Genomic DNA, 19,291 nt, shown 5'->3' on the forward strand with positions numbered 1-19,291 from the left:
TCTTCTTCCGTTAGATAAAAATTGGGGTATGTAGCTTCTGAAGCTAGCATTCAATTCAATCTCCTCAGCACGGGTGGAATTTTAATGAAGTACTCAGTTTCTCTCTTAACTAGTGTTACCTTACAGCTGCAATTCTCATTGACAACCATAAGAGTACAGTTGGATCAAATACTGGTTACTTCACCATTAATGATTCAATTGAACCACTCTGATTTTAGAAGATATGGGAGAAAAACTTTTACTTGGAACCCGACGGCAGTACCAAACTTCATAAATTCAAAAGCTCTTTCTCTTCTTTTCTAAAGTTTTGCTGTCAATGGACCATGAATGTTGGTGCAGATACTTTGATGTAGCTAAGTGCACCCTGAACAGTAAGCTTTGATGTTTGGAGCCAATAAATTGTCCATGTGAGAAAAGGAAAATGAACTCATAAAAATGACAGAAAAAAAAAGGACAGAAATTGATCTGCAGTCTGTCATGAAAGATAACAGCTCTAAATTTATCATTAGCCACGTGAAAAATCACATTTTTCCATAGGATATAAATACACCAAAGCCAGACGAACAAAACTCAAAGTACAACACAACACAGGAGATGACAGGAGGTGAGTGAAGTTTACATTAGATTAAGATTGCCTCAGAAAGAAGAAAGAAGACTGTCGTACCGGGATATTTTATCTCCTATCCAATGTGAATGTGGTAGTTATTGTTTAGAGATGTTTAAATTGAGTCGTGATGAACATAGGGAATAAATACACCTGGAGGGTAGAAAATGTAGATAATTTTTTAATGGCGGCCAGCAACTCAGATTCTTCTTTCCTTCTGTCACCATTTGCTTGTTAATCCTCCCTACTGATCTGTAAATAGACTAGTAGTTAAAATAATGTAATAATAGCTCAGTAAACAAGGTCAATGGCAGAGGATAATTTATACAATTGTTTAAACTAATGGAAGAAAGCAGGGTTTAACACGTCCATGTTCCCACTAACATATGCAAAAATAGCTTGAATTTCAACTCTGTAAATCCAGAGATTCCGGGTGAAATGATCAGAGTTAGAATTTAAAAGGAGGGGATAGAGAGATTCCCAGATGGAAATTATACTGAACGGTCCTTGCTTCTGAGCCAGAAGAAAATGACCGACACCACTTTCCTAAACAGGTGAGTGTAAATAAATAGATAAATAAATGGGAATTAAAGAGTGGGGCCAAGGCTTTGGACAAAACTGTACCAGTGGTGAAAGTGACTCCTTGATTGTAGGGGAGGTAGGGACCTGAGAAGCCAAGAACAGTAATCTAAGTTACCAAAATCAGCCCTGGGAATTTTCGTGTTTTGCATGCCATGCCACTGACAACCAGGCATCTCTTGGCAAAAAGATTTCGTCATTCAGACAAGTTCATGACTCTATGGTTCTTCACAGCTCAGATCGTCAAAGGTTGTTTTCTTTTTCTTTTTTAAGTTTAGTAGTACATTTTCATACCAAAGCAGATCAGAGGAGGAGGATGGGTTTGAAGTTTTTGACGGGAGCCAATAGAAGAGAGGCAAAATGGGGGTACTCAGTCATACACCAAATGAAGAAACAGTTGCTACAAAAGCTTATGATAGGACAATGATGGAATATTGACAATGGCTATATCATACATTGACAGAAGCTACAAAAATCAAAAAGCACATATGAGACTGAAAAAGAAGATTTAACTACAGACTCTATCCTCCTCATTCTCCATGCATGCCAATGGCAGAGGGTGTAATCCATTTTTGGGTCAAAAGGGTAAGCTCTTCGAAGTTGAGCTTGATGTGAGGGACTTGAAATGTTCTGATGGAACAAAATCTTGCGGCAAATTGGCCCTATTGACAATTCTCCTCATGTTGTTCTGCAAACTCTGTTGGACCAATTGTTTAACAGCTTTCTTCTCCTCGCTCATCATGCCTTCTTCTTCCACCAAGCACTCCTTTCCATTTGGATTTGTTGAAGAGGATGAAGACCCGCAAATAGGAGCAGACACTGCTGCACTCATGTTCCCACCAAAGTTCTCTGAAACTTGCTTCCCTTTGTCCACCCTCAAGACCTCAAGAATTCTAGAAGCTCTCTTCTGAGACAATGTACTACCCAAAAGCGTTAGTTCAAGCAATGATGAAACGATGCCAGCTTCAATCATGGCCTGTCTGTCTCCATACGATTTATGTGCCATTACCATCAAAATGTATGATGCCTTTTCCTGGCACCCTGGCGAGTCGGTCCAATTCAACACATCAACCAAAATTGGGAATGCTTCAGCGGCAATGCTAATGCCTTTTCTACCTTCCGGAGTGGATACTAGATTGCTCAAAATTGAAAGAATTCTCTCACTAACTTCCATGTCTCCCAAGCCATTCAGCAGAAAGGGTATCAAATCCGCTTCTAGAATGAAGGGAATGTTCGATGGGGAGATCGATAGATTATAAAGGGCTCGAAGAGCATCCTGTCTTGGTTGAGAACTACTTTTGTCCAAAATCTTGAGGGCGTTTACCAAGAAAGAAATAGCCCCAGAAGATCCAATGATAGGCTTATTCGAATCCAAGGCGCTCAAGCCAAGGAAATTTGCTACTATGGCATCTGAAACTGCCTGGCTTGGAGCATTTGGGGATTCAATAAGCTTTAACATCTTATGCACAGCCCCTGCTTTTACAATGGCTGCTTTGTTCCTGCAAAAGGGTTTCACAAAGAGTTAAAGAAATTAAATGTTCAGCAACCAAAAAAAGAAATTTCATGATAACAAACAAAGCTATGGCCAGAAAATGTCAGTTAAAAAGACGAAGGTGAAAAAGGGAATGAACTGGATTAACGACAAATTAAATGCATTATTCTACATATCAAGAACTGTTTGAAGAAAACAACAGGACCTGAAAACACAGAAAACGACTTGTCCAAGCAACTTCCCTTTAATCGTTTCAGACAATTTTATTTTCTCTTGAAACAAACAAAACTCAACATTGGCAAGAAGCACCTCAATGGGAAAAAAAAAAACATAATGGAGCAACAAAACAGAGCAACAACAATAATTTTACACAAGAAAAAGACTTTATACTTAACAGAAAAAGGGGGGCAAATTCAGGAAACTCACGCGTCATTTCCGATTCCTAGATTAAGCAACGCATAGAGAGCAGCGATCTGCGAATCAGAGTCTTCAAAATCAAGCATTGCAACCAACGGCGGAATCGTCCCGAGCATCGCTAAAGTCACTCTGGCTTCCGAGTCTTCTTTAGTAAGCAGCCTCACTCTACTCGCAGCTTTGGTCTTCTTTCCTTCTTCTTCCACTTGCAATTCCTTAACCACGCGCTTTAACTCCTCCAAAGCTTCCACTTTCTTCTTAGTCTCAGCATCAGTTTCCGCTTCCGCTAAGTTCAAGAGATCCGCCAGCTTCTCTGACTTACCATTGTTGTTGGGTCTTTTCAGCACCCTGTCTGGTTTTTTCGGTTCGTTGGACTCTTTTAAGACGGACTTTATTGTGGTGGTTGGAGGAGGAGGCTGAGGAGGGACGGTGTCGTTGAGCACCTCTTGCATGAGCTGGTGGCGGTGGCGGGAGCTGGCCCCGCAGCTCACCGCATCGAAGATTTTTCTTCGGAATGCAGCGCCGGAGAAGGCTGTCCATAGTCGGAAGTGATTACCGGTGGCGGTGGTAGTGGAAGGGCGGTCGAGGAAGATGGATCCGATGTCGTTTCTGTGACACTTGGCCATCCTTGTATGACAAAAAAAATCGAAATTTACATTTGCAAAAGGAAACAGAATGTAGCTTTGGGAGAAGAGGAAGAGAAAAAGAAGAGCTTCAAACCCATTTCCCTCTGTTTTATTAGCTTACTTAACCAATAATTTATTCACTCTTTTTTTTGTTGATTATTTATGGGTTCAGAGCTCAAAGATAGAGATGAAGTAGGAAGTGGGCAGAGAGAGAGAGAGAGGCGTTGAGTGAATGAATTTTAACTTTTTTTTTTCGGTTTGTTTTGATTGTTTATTTATTTATATCTACATCGGCCTGTCAGAAAGAAAATTGTTGGAAAGAAGAGAGAGAATTAAAATTAAAAGTAAAAAAAATATTCTGTAGAATTTTTGTATTAGTATTATTTTTATTCTTAAGATTTAAGATTTCTATATTCAATTTTTTTAATTTAATTGATAGTATAAGAATAAATATGTGACGTATAAAAAAATTAAATAAAATAATTTTTCATTTAATTAAAATATCTTAATCATTTAAATAACATATTTATTCAAATTTCATATCAGTAAAAAATAAAATAAAATTTTAACTTATATGTAAATCTTTTTTTCATTTAATAATCAGGACTTTTTTATATATAGTAATTATATTTTTATTTAAAAATACAAATTTTTGATAAATAATATTAAAATTTACACCATATGATCCGAATTATGGTAAATTTCTTTCTTTTGTGAGTAAAATGTCACAACATCGTACATCCATGAGAAATGTGACAAATCTTAAATTTATAAATGATATTTTTTTTTCAACAGCCTCGTGACACATTGAATGAACCACCTTTCTGTTGAATCAATTTTTCCTTTTATAACAAAAACAACAAGAACGAAGATTTTAAAGTTAAATTTTAACTTTTACTCCTAAACTCTTTTGTGAAATACGTTTTTACTTTTTTTTTTTTTTTTTAATTTTAACCAAACATATCCTTAAAAAACTTGTCCTTATATTTTTATCCATAAATAAATAAAAAAAAAAACCCATTTTAAGGACAACGATAAAGGAAAAGAATGAGGGAGAGAGAGGCTTATAAAAGAAGCCATATTTTGGTTTTCGTAGCATGGGAAAGAAGGCATGCTTCCCCCTTTTTGTACATGGGGAAACGTGCAAAGGACAATTGATAGTGTATAACGATGGTACCAACGGGCCATACCCTCTCGTTGCTGTCCTCTCATCGGTGCCGCCCAGCTCATCTCCAAGGCTCATCAAAGAAGCTTCCTGCGGGCTCCACTTTTAAAATTACCCCTGTAGAAGGGACCCACTCCCTGCGGGTAAACAGAGTCAACAGGATTTTGATGGATAGGCGGATGTAAGTTAATATAACAAGTTCGGGAACAGACAATTCTTTCAGTTGACTGCATGATTCATGCTGTGTATGGTGCATTTACATGGACATGTTCCTTTACATAATTGACATGGAAGAAAGCAAAAACCTGCCATTGAAGGTTTAAAACTCAGGTAGGTAAGCAGTTCAAACAAAATGTCTAACCGAAACCTGGAGATGACTAAAGTGAAGTTCTTTATTCCTTGTATTTACACCTGCAAAAGGCAACACTTTAGTCATTTGCAACCATGACATCTATTGGAGAATTGCTCTCCAATTTCTTAATGCATAGTCTATCTTGGGGAGGAAGGTCCTTTGCTGATGGGGAGGTGTTGGCGTCGATGATGATCGAGTCTTCCTCCTTGAAATCTCCTCTCAAGACTCCCATTGCAACTTCATTCTCTACCAGTTGCTGTATCACCCTCTTAACTGGCCTTGCTCCAAAGTTAGGGTCAAAGCCCAATGTCCCCAGAAGTTCAACAGCCTCTTTGGTGTAGTGCAAATCAATTTTCTTATGTCTGAGTCTCTCTTTTAACCGCCTCATCTGGTAAACATAAAATAATTGTAACTCAGATTCTTATGAGAATAAAAGCTACCATGAATCTTCTTATGCAAATCTCTTAATTGATAAGAGTAACTATCTTAACTAAATAACTTACAACAGCACTAAAGCAAAGTTATAGTCCATTGATATTACTTTCTCTCTCTTAATTAGGGGAGAAAGACTTTTGCACTAACCGATTTCTACAGAAATAAGTTAGAGCTAAAACCAAGCCTCCAAGAACGCTAGGCAACTTGACCTGAAGATGATTATGTACAAAACTTATGATTCATGCTAAAACATGGTGCAAAAAAATCCTCCTGCAGGGATAACTACTATGCAATGTAACTCATATGCTCTGTCTGAGGGAGATGCCCACACCCTAAAAATAAAGATCTAATCTAGTGTTCAGTCAACAAAATATAGAATCAATTTCAGACCCTAAAATAAAGATCTTCTTTAGTGTTCAATCAATAAAAATATTGAGTGCATGTTTGACCAAGCTTTTTTTCAGCTTATCTACTTCTTAAAAGCAAAAATCAGGCCAAACATGATTTTTTGAGAAGTTATGAAAAAAAGAACTTTTTTTTTTAAGAACAAAATTTTTAAAAAAAGAGCTTAAAAAAAAACTCCAAGGAGGAGCTTTTTCTTCTCTTCTTTTAAAAATATAAGAGAATTTTTATTTTTGTTCCAAAAATATCCTCATTTATTAAAAATAATTACAATATTATTCTCTCAAAAAAAAAGAAATACCTTATAGGATAATTGTAACAAAAATTATAACTTATAAAAAAAACTTATAAAAAGAAATTTACCAAATAACTTTAGCTTAATTTTAAAAACTATTATTTTTCACAAGAGTTTCATAATAACTTTTAAGTTAGAAAAAAATCAGGCCAAACAAGCTCTGAATCAATTTCCTATTCCAAGACTTCCACTAGTACTACATCAAGTTAACTAATAATATTTTACACTATATCAAATCAACTACTAATATTTTACCCTTAGCAGATTCCTCACTAAGAAAACATTAGGAAATGGAAAATACCAAACACCCAGAAAAGGTATTCTATGAAGATTAATCACCTGTATCTCAGCTATTTTACTGATTTCTTTGGAGTCAAGAGGCTGGAAAACTATATACTCATCAATCCGGTTCATGAATTCCGGGCGGAAAGTCTGTCTGGCCAACTCAACAACCTGTTTTTTCATCACATCATAAACAGCATCCTTGCCACCATGTGTACTCTGAAGAGTCTCCAGAATGTAGTGAGAACCAATATTTGAAGTCATTATTACTACACAATTTGTAAAACTAACAGTCCTTCCTTGTGAATCAGTTATCCTTCCATCGTCCAACAACTGTAACAAAATATTGAATACGTCATGATGAGCTTTCTCAATTTCATCAAAGAGAACTACAGAATAGGGCCTTCGACGAACAACTTCAGTGAGTTGTCCACCCTCTTCATAACCAACATAGCCTGGCGGCGCCCCAACCAAGCGTGAGACCGCATGCTTTTCCATGTACTCACTCATGTCAATCCTGACAAGAGCATTCTCTGTATTAAAGAGGAAACCAGCTAAAGCCTTTGCAAGCTCAGTTTTGCCAACACCAGTAGGGCCCATGAACATGAAACTAGCTATTGGCCGATTTGGGTCAGACAATCCTGCCCTTGAGCGTCGGATTGCATCAGCCACTGATTTTACAGCAATATCTTGACCAACTACTCTCTTATGAAGTTCCTTTTCCAGCAAGACTAGTTTGTCCCTTTCTGACTGTTGGAGGTTTGATAACGGTATGCCAGTCCATTTACTAACAATTTCAGCAATATCAAGGTCAGTAACCTCTTCACGCAGCAAGGATTTCCCAGACTTTTGGAACTCAGCAAGATTCTTTTCAGCCTCTTCTAACTGGCGTTGAAGGGACATCAAAGTTCCATATTTGAGCTCAGCAGCACGGTTTAGGTCATACTCACGCTCAGCAGCTTCCATTTCTTGGTTAACTCTATCAATCTATAAACATCAACAAGGTGAATCAGAAGATTAAGAAATATGCAGGTTATTTAACAGTGCAACGACAACATCAAGTGAAAATTACCTCTTCTTTTATTGATCGAATTCGAGTCATGAGAGCCTTCTCATGATCCCACTGTTCAGTTAATTCTTTCTGTTTCTGTTTGAGTGAGCTCAAATCACTTTCCAGCTTGCTTAACCTTTCTTTGGATGCTTTATCAGTGTCATTTTTAAGGGATAGCTTCTCCATCTCCAACTTCAGAACCGCTCTGTCTATCTCATCCAACTCTGTGGGCTTGGAAGTGATCTCCATCTTAAGCTTTGCAGCAGCTTCATCAACAAGGTCAATGGCTGAAAAGAAGTTAAATTGCAGCCGTTAAAAAGCATATTTACCCAAAACTTTTAAGGGTAATAAATAATTAACATAAAATCTATCATTGTAACAGTTATGAATTTCCCCTTTCGCTCGTTGCCTTACCTTTGTCAGGCAGAAAACGTTCTGTTATATAGCGGTCTGCAAGAACTGCTGCCGAAACAAGAGCACTGTCAGATATTTTAACACCATGATGTAGCTCATAGCGCTCACGCAAACCTCGAAGTATAGATATTGTATCTTCAACGGACGGTTGGCCACAAAAGACTTGTTGAAATCTACGCTCAAGTGCAGGATCCTTCTCAATGTATTTCCTGTACTCATTCAATGTAGTTGCTCCTATGCATCGCAGCTCACCCCTCCCAAGCATTGGCTTTAACAAATTCCCAGCATCCATTGCACCACTTGTAGCCCCTAAACAATTTAGACATAACTATCTTCAACACGTAGTTCAATGCATTAAAAACCAAACCTTGCTCAAATCAACATAAAACCTATCAAGAGGCAAAGTTCTTAAGTTTTACTACAGCACTAATCTACAATGTATTAGTTACACACTTACACTCCATGTAGCACACATGAATTCTGAAAGGAAAACTGTGGTAAATTTACAACTACAAAATTACATATTTTATGCAAACAAAAGCTAGGTACAAACCTGCACCCACAACGGTGTGAATCTCATCAATGAATAAAATAATCTGCCCATTTGAAGCAGTAACCTCCTTCAGCACAGCTTTCAACCTTTCCTCAAAATCTCCACGAAACTTGGCACCAGCCAGTAAGGAACCCATGTCTAGGGAGATCAACTGAAGAAAACAAGGAATAATACCTTTTTAAATGAGCATTAACCATTGAACCTATTCCAATCAGAAAAGTACTACTTTAATTGAAACAGGCTCATCAGTGAAGTCCATAAATAGCTGACACAAATATAGGCCCTGTACACTCCAAGAACCGCCTGTTAAGATTCTTCCTACTGCTATATCTTTACCACTTTAAAATTTGCTCTAAAGTCTCTATCTATTTCATATGTAAAACTTCTTAGTTTCAATTCATACCTTTCGATTCAACAATGGTTCTGGAACATCTCCCCGTACAATCCTTTGAGCCAATCTGCAATAAAATTATAAAATTTTCATTATCAAAATGGTCATGCACAAAGTCTTCATGCATACCCATATAACTAAGCAATAAATGTGACTCAAAGGAAACTTACAAATTGATGCTTATTAGTACTGGCATATAAGACCAGCTCAGTAAATGCATCATTAGAATTAACAGGAAAATAGTACAGTTCTGGTTCATGCAATACTTTATTCTTCAGCTTGCAAAACAAATGACAAGGACTAATTTTTTTTCCCATGCCTTCTGTGTTAAGTGCATTTTTTGTCAACAGGTGGTGCAAACCAGAAAAGTAGAATTCACAAATGAACTATATGACCACTGTATATCCAAATTTTCTGTAAAAGGGGATCCGGCTGAAGCTTGAAGTAGCTATTTCGGAAATCCAATTTTAATTTAATACATGTGGTCCTCTGTCAGAAAATGCTAAATTTATGCCAAAGATGGAAAATAGCAAATCTCCAAACAAGTTCCTTACTACGAAACAAAACTTTCTACTTTTCAGATTACCAAGAGAACCCAAAAAATTTGAAAAACATACCCTTCAGCAATTGCTGTTTTCCCCACACCAGGCTCACCAATTATAACAGGGTTATTTTTTGTTCGCCTTGATAATATTTGGATACAACGTCGGATTTCATCATCACGGCCAATTACAGGATCAAGTTTACCACGCCTAGCAAGCTCAGTCAAGTCATTCCCATATTTGTCAAGTGCCTCATATTTTCCTTCAGGATCTACGTACATTATGGAAGTGGACAGCTAAGAAAGTGTAACCCAAGGATATAGTATGATAAGTGAATAAAAATGTAAGTTGAGTCAGCACACCAAATATGTTTCATCACTGTCTCAAATAAACTTCATAATTAAAGAATAACTTCAACATTAAAGATTTTTACGTCTCAATTTGTTGGTATAATTTGATGTATTTGTAGTTTGGGTACTGGTTTATAATTTTTCATTCCTTTAACTGCAAGCTCTAAACCAATCTAATCATAACATTCGGTTTAACCATATCTGTGAGAACTACTATGTAATTTTCCATTATACAGAATTACTTTCTTAGTCGCAGCTTATTTTTGCCATAAGATAAAGCTATAACTCAATGGCTGGTTAAACTCATACTTTGATCAGTTACTCGCTGATTTCCACGAACAGCTTTAATGGCATCCTTCAAAGCCTGCTCACTGAGCTGGAGGTTCTTGTATAACTGCTGCCCAAACCTCTTATCTGACATAAATGCCAGGACAAAATGTTCCACTGAAACAAAATTATCCCCCATTTCCTTCTTATGCTTTCGAGAATTGTCTAAAAGGGAGCTAAGATGTGATCCCATTACAGGGTTACTTGTGTCCATAACCTGCCACAAGAAAATAAATGCTCCTGGTCAAATGAATCATACACGAAGAATAAAGCATCAAAATAAATTCATGAACAAACATAACCCATGGAAATACATACTTTAGGCTGCTTCGATATAAAGTCGTCCGTAGCCTGCAGAACTGATGTGTTATCAAGCCCTGCTTTTGTGAAGATTCTTCTAGCTAACCCATCCTTTTGTTCTAAAAGGGCTTTCATTAAGTGTTCGGATTCCACCATTTGCTGTTTGCTATCCCTTGCCGCCTCAACAGCTCCAACAAGGCCCTCCCAGGCCATATCAGTGTACTCTGATTGATTGATCTGATAAGAAAATATCCAAGAACAATGATACGAGGAAATAAGTTGGCGGAATATCATCAAATTTGGAGACTCAACACAGGATACACAAACAATCAATTAAGCCAAAGTACGATGGGGATCACTAATGCTATGATATGAGCAATTGTTAATTACACTAAGCGCTTATTTTAAGCCAAATTATGCAGGTATTTTTTACGCATACTTTGTATACAAAACCAAACAGTTCAATTCAGTAAAGCGAAAAGCAAAACATAAACATTGATACTTAGCAATGAAAAGTTTTGACAAATGTAATATAAACCTGGGCAGGGCTAGTGGCAGAGTTGTAACGTGGTGTGGAAGAGTGGAAGCTGCGAGTGAGAGAGAAGAAGCCGCCATTGTTCTCTGCTACTCTGTCGAAATTCGGAGGCTGAAAAGGTGAAGTGAGGGAAGTGCACAAAGTAGATGCAGAGGCGGCGATGGCGCGAGCTCGAGATAGGCAGGGAGCCGTCGCTTTCGCTGCTTTAATGGCTGAGAAAGCAGACCTCGTGAGCCTTCTTGAGGCCATTTTGAGTATTATAGCAGCGAATGGTTGCAAATCTGTTTGGTTCTTTTTAGGGGTTTAAGAATTGAGTAGATGGACAGAGTTGGAGGGTTTTGGACGTGACTGAAGGGGAAAATAGGAAGCTTGTGGAAGAGCCGGGTGCTTTCCTTGGTACCTTCCACATTTTCAGACTGCATTTCTTAAAATATATATATATATTTCTATTACATAATATCTAAAAATACTTTCAAATTATTTAAAAATTACTAATAAGACAACTCACCAGTTTTATACTTGAGTCAAAGGTGTAGACAAATTACTCCAACATTGAAACAAAAACTGAGAAAAAGCTTAAGTCAAATGTGTTCCTGTAGCTTGTTATGTAAGCAAGATTATTCAAGCAATTTGAGAACTAACCCGTAATCTGTTGGAACCAAGTTCAAGAATTTGCAACTCATGCAAGTGGTCAATCTCCTCCATCTTAGTAACTTCATTTTTGGAGACATATAGCTCCTCGAGTGTGCTGGAGGCCTTGGACAATCCGTGCAATGAAGTGATTTCATTGAAAGAAACATCAAAAACCAAGAGCTTCTTGAATATGCTGACATCTGGTATTTTCATTAGTTTATTATCCCTAAGTACCAACTCCTGTGAGAAAAAAAACAAATAAATAAAGGACCCCAAGCTTCTTCATAATTCTAGCAATAATCAACATTGCATAACAGGAAAAGGAAAGACAAAACAAGAAAAGAAAATACTAGAAATTTTTTGCTTACTTGATAAAATAATTAAGGCTCTGATTGTTACTTCTTTTTTTGTTTAATTTGCTTTTCACCTTTTAAAAAAAAGCTAACAACTAAAGCAAAAAAGTGAAAAGAAAAATTTGCGAATATTTGATTAAAAATAATTAACTAATCAATTAATTATAAAAATTTATTTGATTCAAAATAAATATATATATATATATATATATATATATTTTTAATAATTCATAAGCTTTGTCGATCATTATATCTATGTATATTGATAAAAATGACCATCCAAATTTCCTAATTTTCAACCATACCCTCAACATAATTAATACCAATTTCTTTTCTAAGGAACAAAATTGCATCTTTCATCTTCTATAAATATAATTTAAAATTTCTTACGCATAATTTTTAGATTTAATATATTATCTAAATAATTAAATTATTTTTTTGGTTCCGCTTTATTTACTGTGCAATTTAATTGGATTTTGAGGGCTTTATTTTTGTTGAATATCTTTGATTATTGATGAATTTAGCCATTTACTAAATGTCTTTGATTTGTCATGATAGTATAGTAGTATGTCCAATCTATGATTACCCTTTAATCATGGAAATAATCTACTAATGGACCCAAAACAAATATCATGGGAATATTTTCAAATTTGATTATTGGCAGGGCAAATGTTTGAAAATGGTTGTAATCTATAATACTATTGGCAAGTCCTGGCACCATCTTGGCTGGCCCGCATGTGGCATTGAGATTCCCGTGCCATTTTGGACAGGGTCTTAAGGAATTGAAATTAATGAGGAGAGCCGTTACTTCTTGACTTAAGGAATTGAAATTAATGAGGAGAGCCGTTACTCTTTTACTAAGTTTCAGTTTCTAATTTTCATGTACACATTTTTATTTCTCTAAAATAATGTAAGTCTTCCTAAATGAATCATATTTGAAAGTAATTGGCATGATATCAATATGCTTTGGATCAAACAAGGACAAAAGGTATAATACACGGAAAAGCTCATAAATTATTTAAAAAAAAATTTATTTTTTATTCTATTTAATTAAAATTTTATATTTTTATTTTAAATTAAATAAATTTTTATAATTAATATTAACTAATTACAGTTACTCACAAGATTTCTGATGGCAATAAAAATTTTGATTAAATAATAAATCACAATGCAATTATTTTGGACGTTACTTAAAAAATAAAAATGCAACACCTTTGTACCTTTGAATCACTGTTCAAAACAAAATCACTTTCCCTCATTACCATCAAACATTCACCTTTGAGGCCCCCGAACTTATCCACACAGCTTAAGGTGGCTCACAAAACTTGTACAAAAGCTATTCCAAAACACTCTTTTGACGCATTGGATACCCTTGCTCAAGTAACCAATTGGTAAATGTCATGTCAGTATAAACTATTGCCAGTCCAATTAAATTCTATGTTAGCATAATAAATATCATGTCAACACATAATCGATATCAAATCAACAAGGAAATGCCACATCATCTCAATCAATTTCATATCAACTTGGTTAAATATTTGTCAACGTACTTAATAGTAAAAATTTAATGATGTTAAGATTTGAATTGAAATTAACAAATTAAAAAATTACAAATACTAAATTTACACAAATTATTATATATGGACTAAATTCACATTTTTATAAAATATAAGGATTAATTATATAATTTGACCATCAAAATAACACTACACCCTCAAACTAGTCAGCCTATATACCTTACAAATTCTTTTCATTCTCGTCAATCTTCTTATTCAAAAACGTGTTACCCTAGCCCATCTCATCGATACCATTGACGTCATTCCCAAAGTATGCTTCTCTACTCCTTCGCCTTGTCCGTCAATCAACCTAATTACTTGCTATGCTTTCAACATCTATTCCAAAACAAAAGATACCTTTGCTCTTGATTCAATGAGTTGTTGCGCGAGTATGGATTGATTTTTAGAATAACAATGAGATTGGTATTGATGTGAAGCGATTTGGTGAGCTTCTGATGTCCTCAAAGATTGTGTTGAATTAAGGTGTGCATTAGGTATGTATGCTATTTATACTAGGCAATTTGTATTTGTAATAGGCTGTAAGGAGCGATATAATACTACATCTTTACTAACAATTCTCTTTTTATTAAAAAAAAAATATTTGGCATAACAAAAAAAAAAACAAAACATACATATGATGTTATTGTACTATGTTATGTTTTGATATATCTTATCTTAGTATTTGTTATTGTGAATGTTTAGATGTTCTCTCAACATGCTTGTTGCTCATTCTTGGAACAAAAGAAAGATTGGCTATTGATTTTTGTATTGCGGTCAAAGACATTGTCAAATTGAGATATAAATCCCTTCAAATATGAAAATCTAATTAATCTTAAACGTATAAGATTATTTATAGCATTAGCTATATTTGGAATGCCAGATTGAGAAACAAATCTGTCTTATTGGCTTAAAAAGGCATATAATCTCTTATACCATTCATATATGGAAATCCAACTCATCATAAATAAATATAATTAATTACAATTAACTATATTTCCATAAATTCATTTTATTCATATAAATGGTTTGTTGTCCATGTATTAATTTTACCCAGGTCTACCTCTATTAATCTCTTTCCTATTTAGAGTATTTACCCATGTCCACCTTTACTAATCTTTTTTCTATTTAGATACCATATCTATTTCTGTTAGAAAAGAGATTAATGGAGTGGACCTCGGTAGATACTATAAATAAGAAAAATATTAATAGAGGTGGACTTGCATAAAATTAATACATGGACAACAAACCGTCTACATGAATAAAATGAATTATGAAAATATAGTTAATTATAATTAATTATATTTATTTGTGATGAGCTGGGTTTTCATTTTATGAATGATATAGGAGATTATTCACCTTTTTAAGCCAATAAGACAAATTTACATCTCAATTTGTTTTTCCAAATATAACTAATGCTATGAATAATTTTATCTGTTTATGATCAATTAGATTTTCATCTTTAAAGAGATTTTTATCTCAATTTGACAATGCATTTAACCGCAATACAAAAATCAATAGCCAATCCTTTTTTTATTCCAAGGATGAGCATCAAGCTTGTTGAAACATCTAAAAACATTCACATTAACAAATACTAAGAAAAGAAATATTAGAACATAACATAATAAAATAGCATCATATGCATGTTTTTTTTAGGTGGTGTTAAGCTAAGCATTTATTTAATAAAAAAATAATGGTTAGTAAAGATGCAGTACTATGTTGCTGCTTACAACTTATTACAAATACAATTTGCCTAGTATACATGGCATACATATCTGATGCACATTTTCATTCAACATAATCCCAAAGGACATCAAAAGCTCATCAAACCGTTTCACATTCAATTGTGTCAGTATGTGATTGATTTTAAGAAGAACAGTGAGAAAAGTATTTATGTGCAACGTTTTGGTGAGTTTTTGATACCTCAAAGGATTGTGTTGAAGGTGTGCATTGGATATGCCTTATATACTAGGCAATTTGTATTTGTAATAAGTTATACGGAGCAACATAGAACTGCAGCCTTACTAACCATTATCTTCTTATTAATGAAATGCTTAGCTTAACAAAAAAAAAAAAAAACATATGGTTTTATTACACTATGTTATGTTTTGATAATTTTTTTTTAGTATTTGTTAATGTGAATGTTTTTAGATGTTCTTTCAGTAAGCTTGATGTTCATCCTTAGAATACAATAAGGATTGGCTCTTGATTTTTTATATTGGAGTCAAACGCATATCCTAACACACTGTCAACTTGAAATATAAATCTCTTCAAAGATGGAAATCTAATTAATCATAAATAAATAAGATTATTTGTAGCATTAGCTATATCTGGAATGCCAAATTGAGATACCAATCTATCCTACTGGCTTAAAAAGGTAAATAATCTCCTATATCATCCATAGATAGAAACCCAACTCATCAGAAATAAACATGATTAATTATAATTAGCTATATTTCCATAATTCATTTTAGTCATGTAAATTGTTTGTTGTCCATGTATTCATAGGAAAACTATTAATAGAGGTGGATCTGGGTAATTATAATTAATCATATTTATTTCTGATGAGCCGGGTTTTCATCTATGAATGATATAGGAGATTATTTGCCTTTTTAAGCCAATAAGACAGATTTGTATCTCAATTGACATTCCAAATATAACTAATATTATGAATAATCTTATATATTTATGATTAACTAGATTTCCATATTTAAAGAGATTTACATCTCAATTTGACAATTCCTTTAACCGCAATACAAAAATTAATCGCAAATCTTTCTTTCATTCAAAGGATGAGCAACAAACATGTTGAGAGAACATCTAAACATTCACATTAACAAATACTAAGAAAAGAAATATTAGAACATAAAGCAGTATAATAACATCATATGTATGTTTTTTATTTTTTTGTGGTGTTAAGCCAAGCATTTCTTTAATAAAAAGAGAATTGTTAGTAAATATGCAGTGCTATGTTGCTCCTTACAACCTATTGCAAATACAAATTGCCTAGTATAAATGACATACATACCTAATGCACACTTTCATTGAACATAATCCTTGAGGACATCAGAAGCTCACCAAACCGCTTCACATTGGCACCCTTTCATTGTTCTTCTTAAAATCAATCCCATACCGACACAACAACTCATGGGATCACTAGCAAAGATATCTTCGATTTGGGAAGAGATGTTGAAAGGGTGGTAAGTGATTAGGTTGAATGGCATAAGGGGTGGAAGAGGTAAGGAGTAGACTTTGGCAATGATGTTAATGGCGTCGACGAGATGAGTAAGGGTAACATGTTTTTGAAGAAGAAGAATGACGAGGATCAAAAGAATCTGTGGGTTATATAGGCTGACTAGCTCGAGGGTGCAGTGTTATTATGATGGTTAAATTAAGTAATTAGTTCCTATATTTTATAAAAAAATGTGAATTTAGTCCATATATAATAATTTATGTAAATTTAGTCTTTGTAATTTTTTAGTTTATTAATTTCAATCCAAACCTTAATATCATTAAATTTTCACCATTAAATATGTTGACACACGTTTTGATCAAGCTGACATAAAATTGATTGAGATGATGTGGCATTTTTCTATTGATTTGCTGTTGATTATATGCTAACATGGCATTTATCGTGTTGACATGGCATTTATCATGTTAATGTGACATTTATTGGATTGACAACAGTTTATGTTGACGTGACTCCTGTTGATGTGGCGAGGAAATGCTAACGTGACGTGTATTACAAGTTTTATCTATTGGTAGTCATGTTAGCAAATGCCATGTCAATCCAATCAAATTCTAAGTTAGCATGATAAATGCCATGTCAACACATAATTGACACCACATGAGTCGAAAAATGCCTCATCATTTCAATCAAAGTCATATCAGTTTAGCCAAAACACATATCAGCATATTTAACGAAGAAAATTTAATAATATTAGAGTTTGGATTGAAATTAACAAAATAGAAAATTACAAAAACTAAATTTACACAAATTATTATACATGGATTAAATTCACATTTTTTATAAAATATAGAGATTAATTACATAATTTGACTATCATAATAACACTACACCCTCAGGCTAATCAATCTATTTAACGCTCAAATTATTTTCATTATTATCATTCTTCTTCTTTAAAAACATGTTACCCTTGTTCATTTTGTTGACATCATTGCCTAAGTTTGCTCACCGGCTTCTCCATGTTGTCCACCCGTTCAACCCAATCCCTTTCAGCGTCTCCTTCCAAACCAATGTTATCTTTGATAGTGATTCCATGATTTATTGGGTCGATATGAGATTGATTTTAAGAAGAACAATGAGACTTGTATTGATGTGAAGTGGTTTGGTGAGCTTTTGATGTTCTTAGGGGATTGTGTTAAATGAAGGTGTACATTGAAAATACCTTGTATATTCTGCAATTTGTACTTGTAATAGTTTGTAAAAAGTAACATAGTATTGTATCTTTACTAACAATTCTCATTTTATTACTAAAATGCTTGGCTTAACACACACAAAAAATAAAAATAAAAAATCATGCATCTGGTGTTATTGTACTATGTTATGTTTTGATGGTTCTTTTCTTAGTATTTGTTAATATGAATTTTTTTAGATGTTAAACTTGATACTCATTCTTGGAATAAGAAAAGGATTGGCTCTTGAGCTTTTGTATTGCAATCAAACGCATATCCTAATTCATTGTCAAATTAAAATATAAATCAATTCAAAAATGAAAATCTAATTAATCATAAACCGATAAGATTATTCATAGCATTAGCTATATTTGGAATGCTAAATTAAGATACAAATCTGTTTTAGTGGCTTAAAAAGGTAAATAATCTCTTATATTATTCATAAATGGAAACCCAACTCATCACAAATAAATATGATTAATTATAATTAATTATATTTCCATAATTCATTTTATTCATGTATATAATTTGTTATCCATGTATTAGTTTTAACCAGGTCCACTTCTATTAATCTCTTTCCTATTTAGATACTATTCAATATTATTTAAAAATAAAAAATATTATTCAAAATTTAAATTTAAACATGTATTTACATATATATGTTCGCGCTTATTTCTCTTTATATACGTTAGATATTTGTTCGCGCGCTTTTTGAAATTATTATAGAAAGAAATAGTTTAACAGATAAAATTTGAAACGTTTAAGTAGATAGTATATATTTGAAAATTAAAAATGATAAATTGACTTTAACTTTTTATTTATAATATATATAAAGAAAAAAAAAGGGCTTACTATCATTATAAAAAAAATTAAAGGTGCATGCTCTCTATTTTTTTCCATATATTACTTTACAAGGGAAAAGACCATAATACCCAAATTAATCTTTTTGCCCTTAATTACCAAAAAAATCAATCAATTAATAAACCAAACCCCAACCCCACCTATTTTAGGCCCCCATACATCCAACCAGAGTGTCATTGAATCATTTACAGTCTGTAAATTTCAACTGAAAGGACAATAGTACCCTCACCAATAATCCATATTATCTTGCACTTGATGGTAATTAAGTCACTTCAGATCCCCTATAAATACCGGCGGTCCATATTTTTGCACCTGCACGGTGATTCTTGTCACTATTCTTCCTTCCCCCCCCCCCCCCCCCCCCCC

At 33.9% G+C, this 19,291-nt stretch overlaps 2 protein-coding genes across 2 annotated transcripts; both read right to left on the bottom strand.

Moving 5' to 3' along the window:
• Positions 1–1,530: 1,530 nt before the first annotated feature.
• On the bottom strand, positions 1,531–3,968 carry LOC18587719 (U-box domain-containing protein 45-like). Its single transcript, XM_018128425.2, has 2 exons — positions 3,102–3,968; positions 1,531–2,682 (listed from the first exon to the last, which is right to left on the bottom strand). The coding sequence occupies exons 1-2, from the start codon at positions 3,713–3,715 to the stop codon at positions 1,761–1,763; spliced, it is 1,536 nt and encodes a 511-aa protein (XP_017983914.1). The 5' UTR covers positions 3,716–3,968; the 3' UTR covers positions 1,531–1,760.
• A 1,110-nt stretch (positions 3,969–5,078) lies between these two features.
• CLPB4 (casein lytic proteinase B4) lies at positions 5,079–11,502 on the bottom strand. The gene is made up of 10 exons (XM_007011682.3): positions 11,113–11,502; positions 10,593–10,811; positions 10,257–10,491; positions 9,673–9,868; positions 9,068–9,122; positions 8,665–8,815; positions 8,112–8,420; positions 7,719–7,984; positions 6,704–7,633; positions 5,079–5,620 (listed from the first exon to the last, which is right to left on the bottom strand). The coding sequence occupies exons 1-10, from the start codon at positions 11,356–11,358 to the stop codon at positions 5,309–5,311; spliced, it is 2,919 nt and encodes a 972-aa protein (XP_007011744.3). The 5' UTR covers positions 11,359–11,502; the 3' UTR covers positions 5,079–5,308.
• Positions 11,503–19,291: the final 7,789 nt, after the last annotated feature.

The sequence above is a fragment of the Theobroma cacao genome, chromosome 9 (assembly GCF_053813885.1).
Source record: "Theobroma cacao isolate CCN51 chromosome 9, ASM5381388v1, whole genome shotgun sequence".
Taxonomy (NCBI): domain Eukaryota; kingdom Viridiplantae; phylum Streptophyta; class Magnoliopsida; order Malvales; family Malvaceae; genus Theobroma; species Theobroma cacao.

Excerpts from the sequence above, each read along its gene's own strand:
- LOC18587719 (XM_018128425.2), bottom strand. The coding sequence starts at position 3,715 with ATGGCCAAGTGTCACAGAAACGACATCGGATCCATCTTCCTCGACCGC. Across the intron at positions 2,683-3,101 it reads CTAGGAATCGGAAATGACGC|GAACAAAGCAGCCATTGTAA; the intron begins GTGAGTTTCCTG and ends ACCCTTTTGCAG.
- CLPB4 (XM_007011682.3), bottom strand. The coding sequence starts at position 11,358 with ATGGCCTCAAGAAGGCTCACGAGGTCTGCTTTCTCAGCCATTAAAGCA. Across the intron at positions 9,869-10,256 it reads TCAGCGAGTAACTGATCAAA|ATCCTGAAGGAAAATATGAG; the intron begins GTATGAGTTTAA and ends TAATGTACGTAG. Across the intron at positions 7,634-7,718 it reads TTCGATCAATAAAAGAAGAG|ATTGATAGAGTTAACCAAGA; the intron begins GTAATTTTCACT and ends TGATGTTTATAG.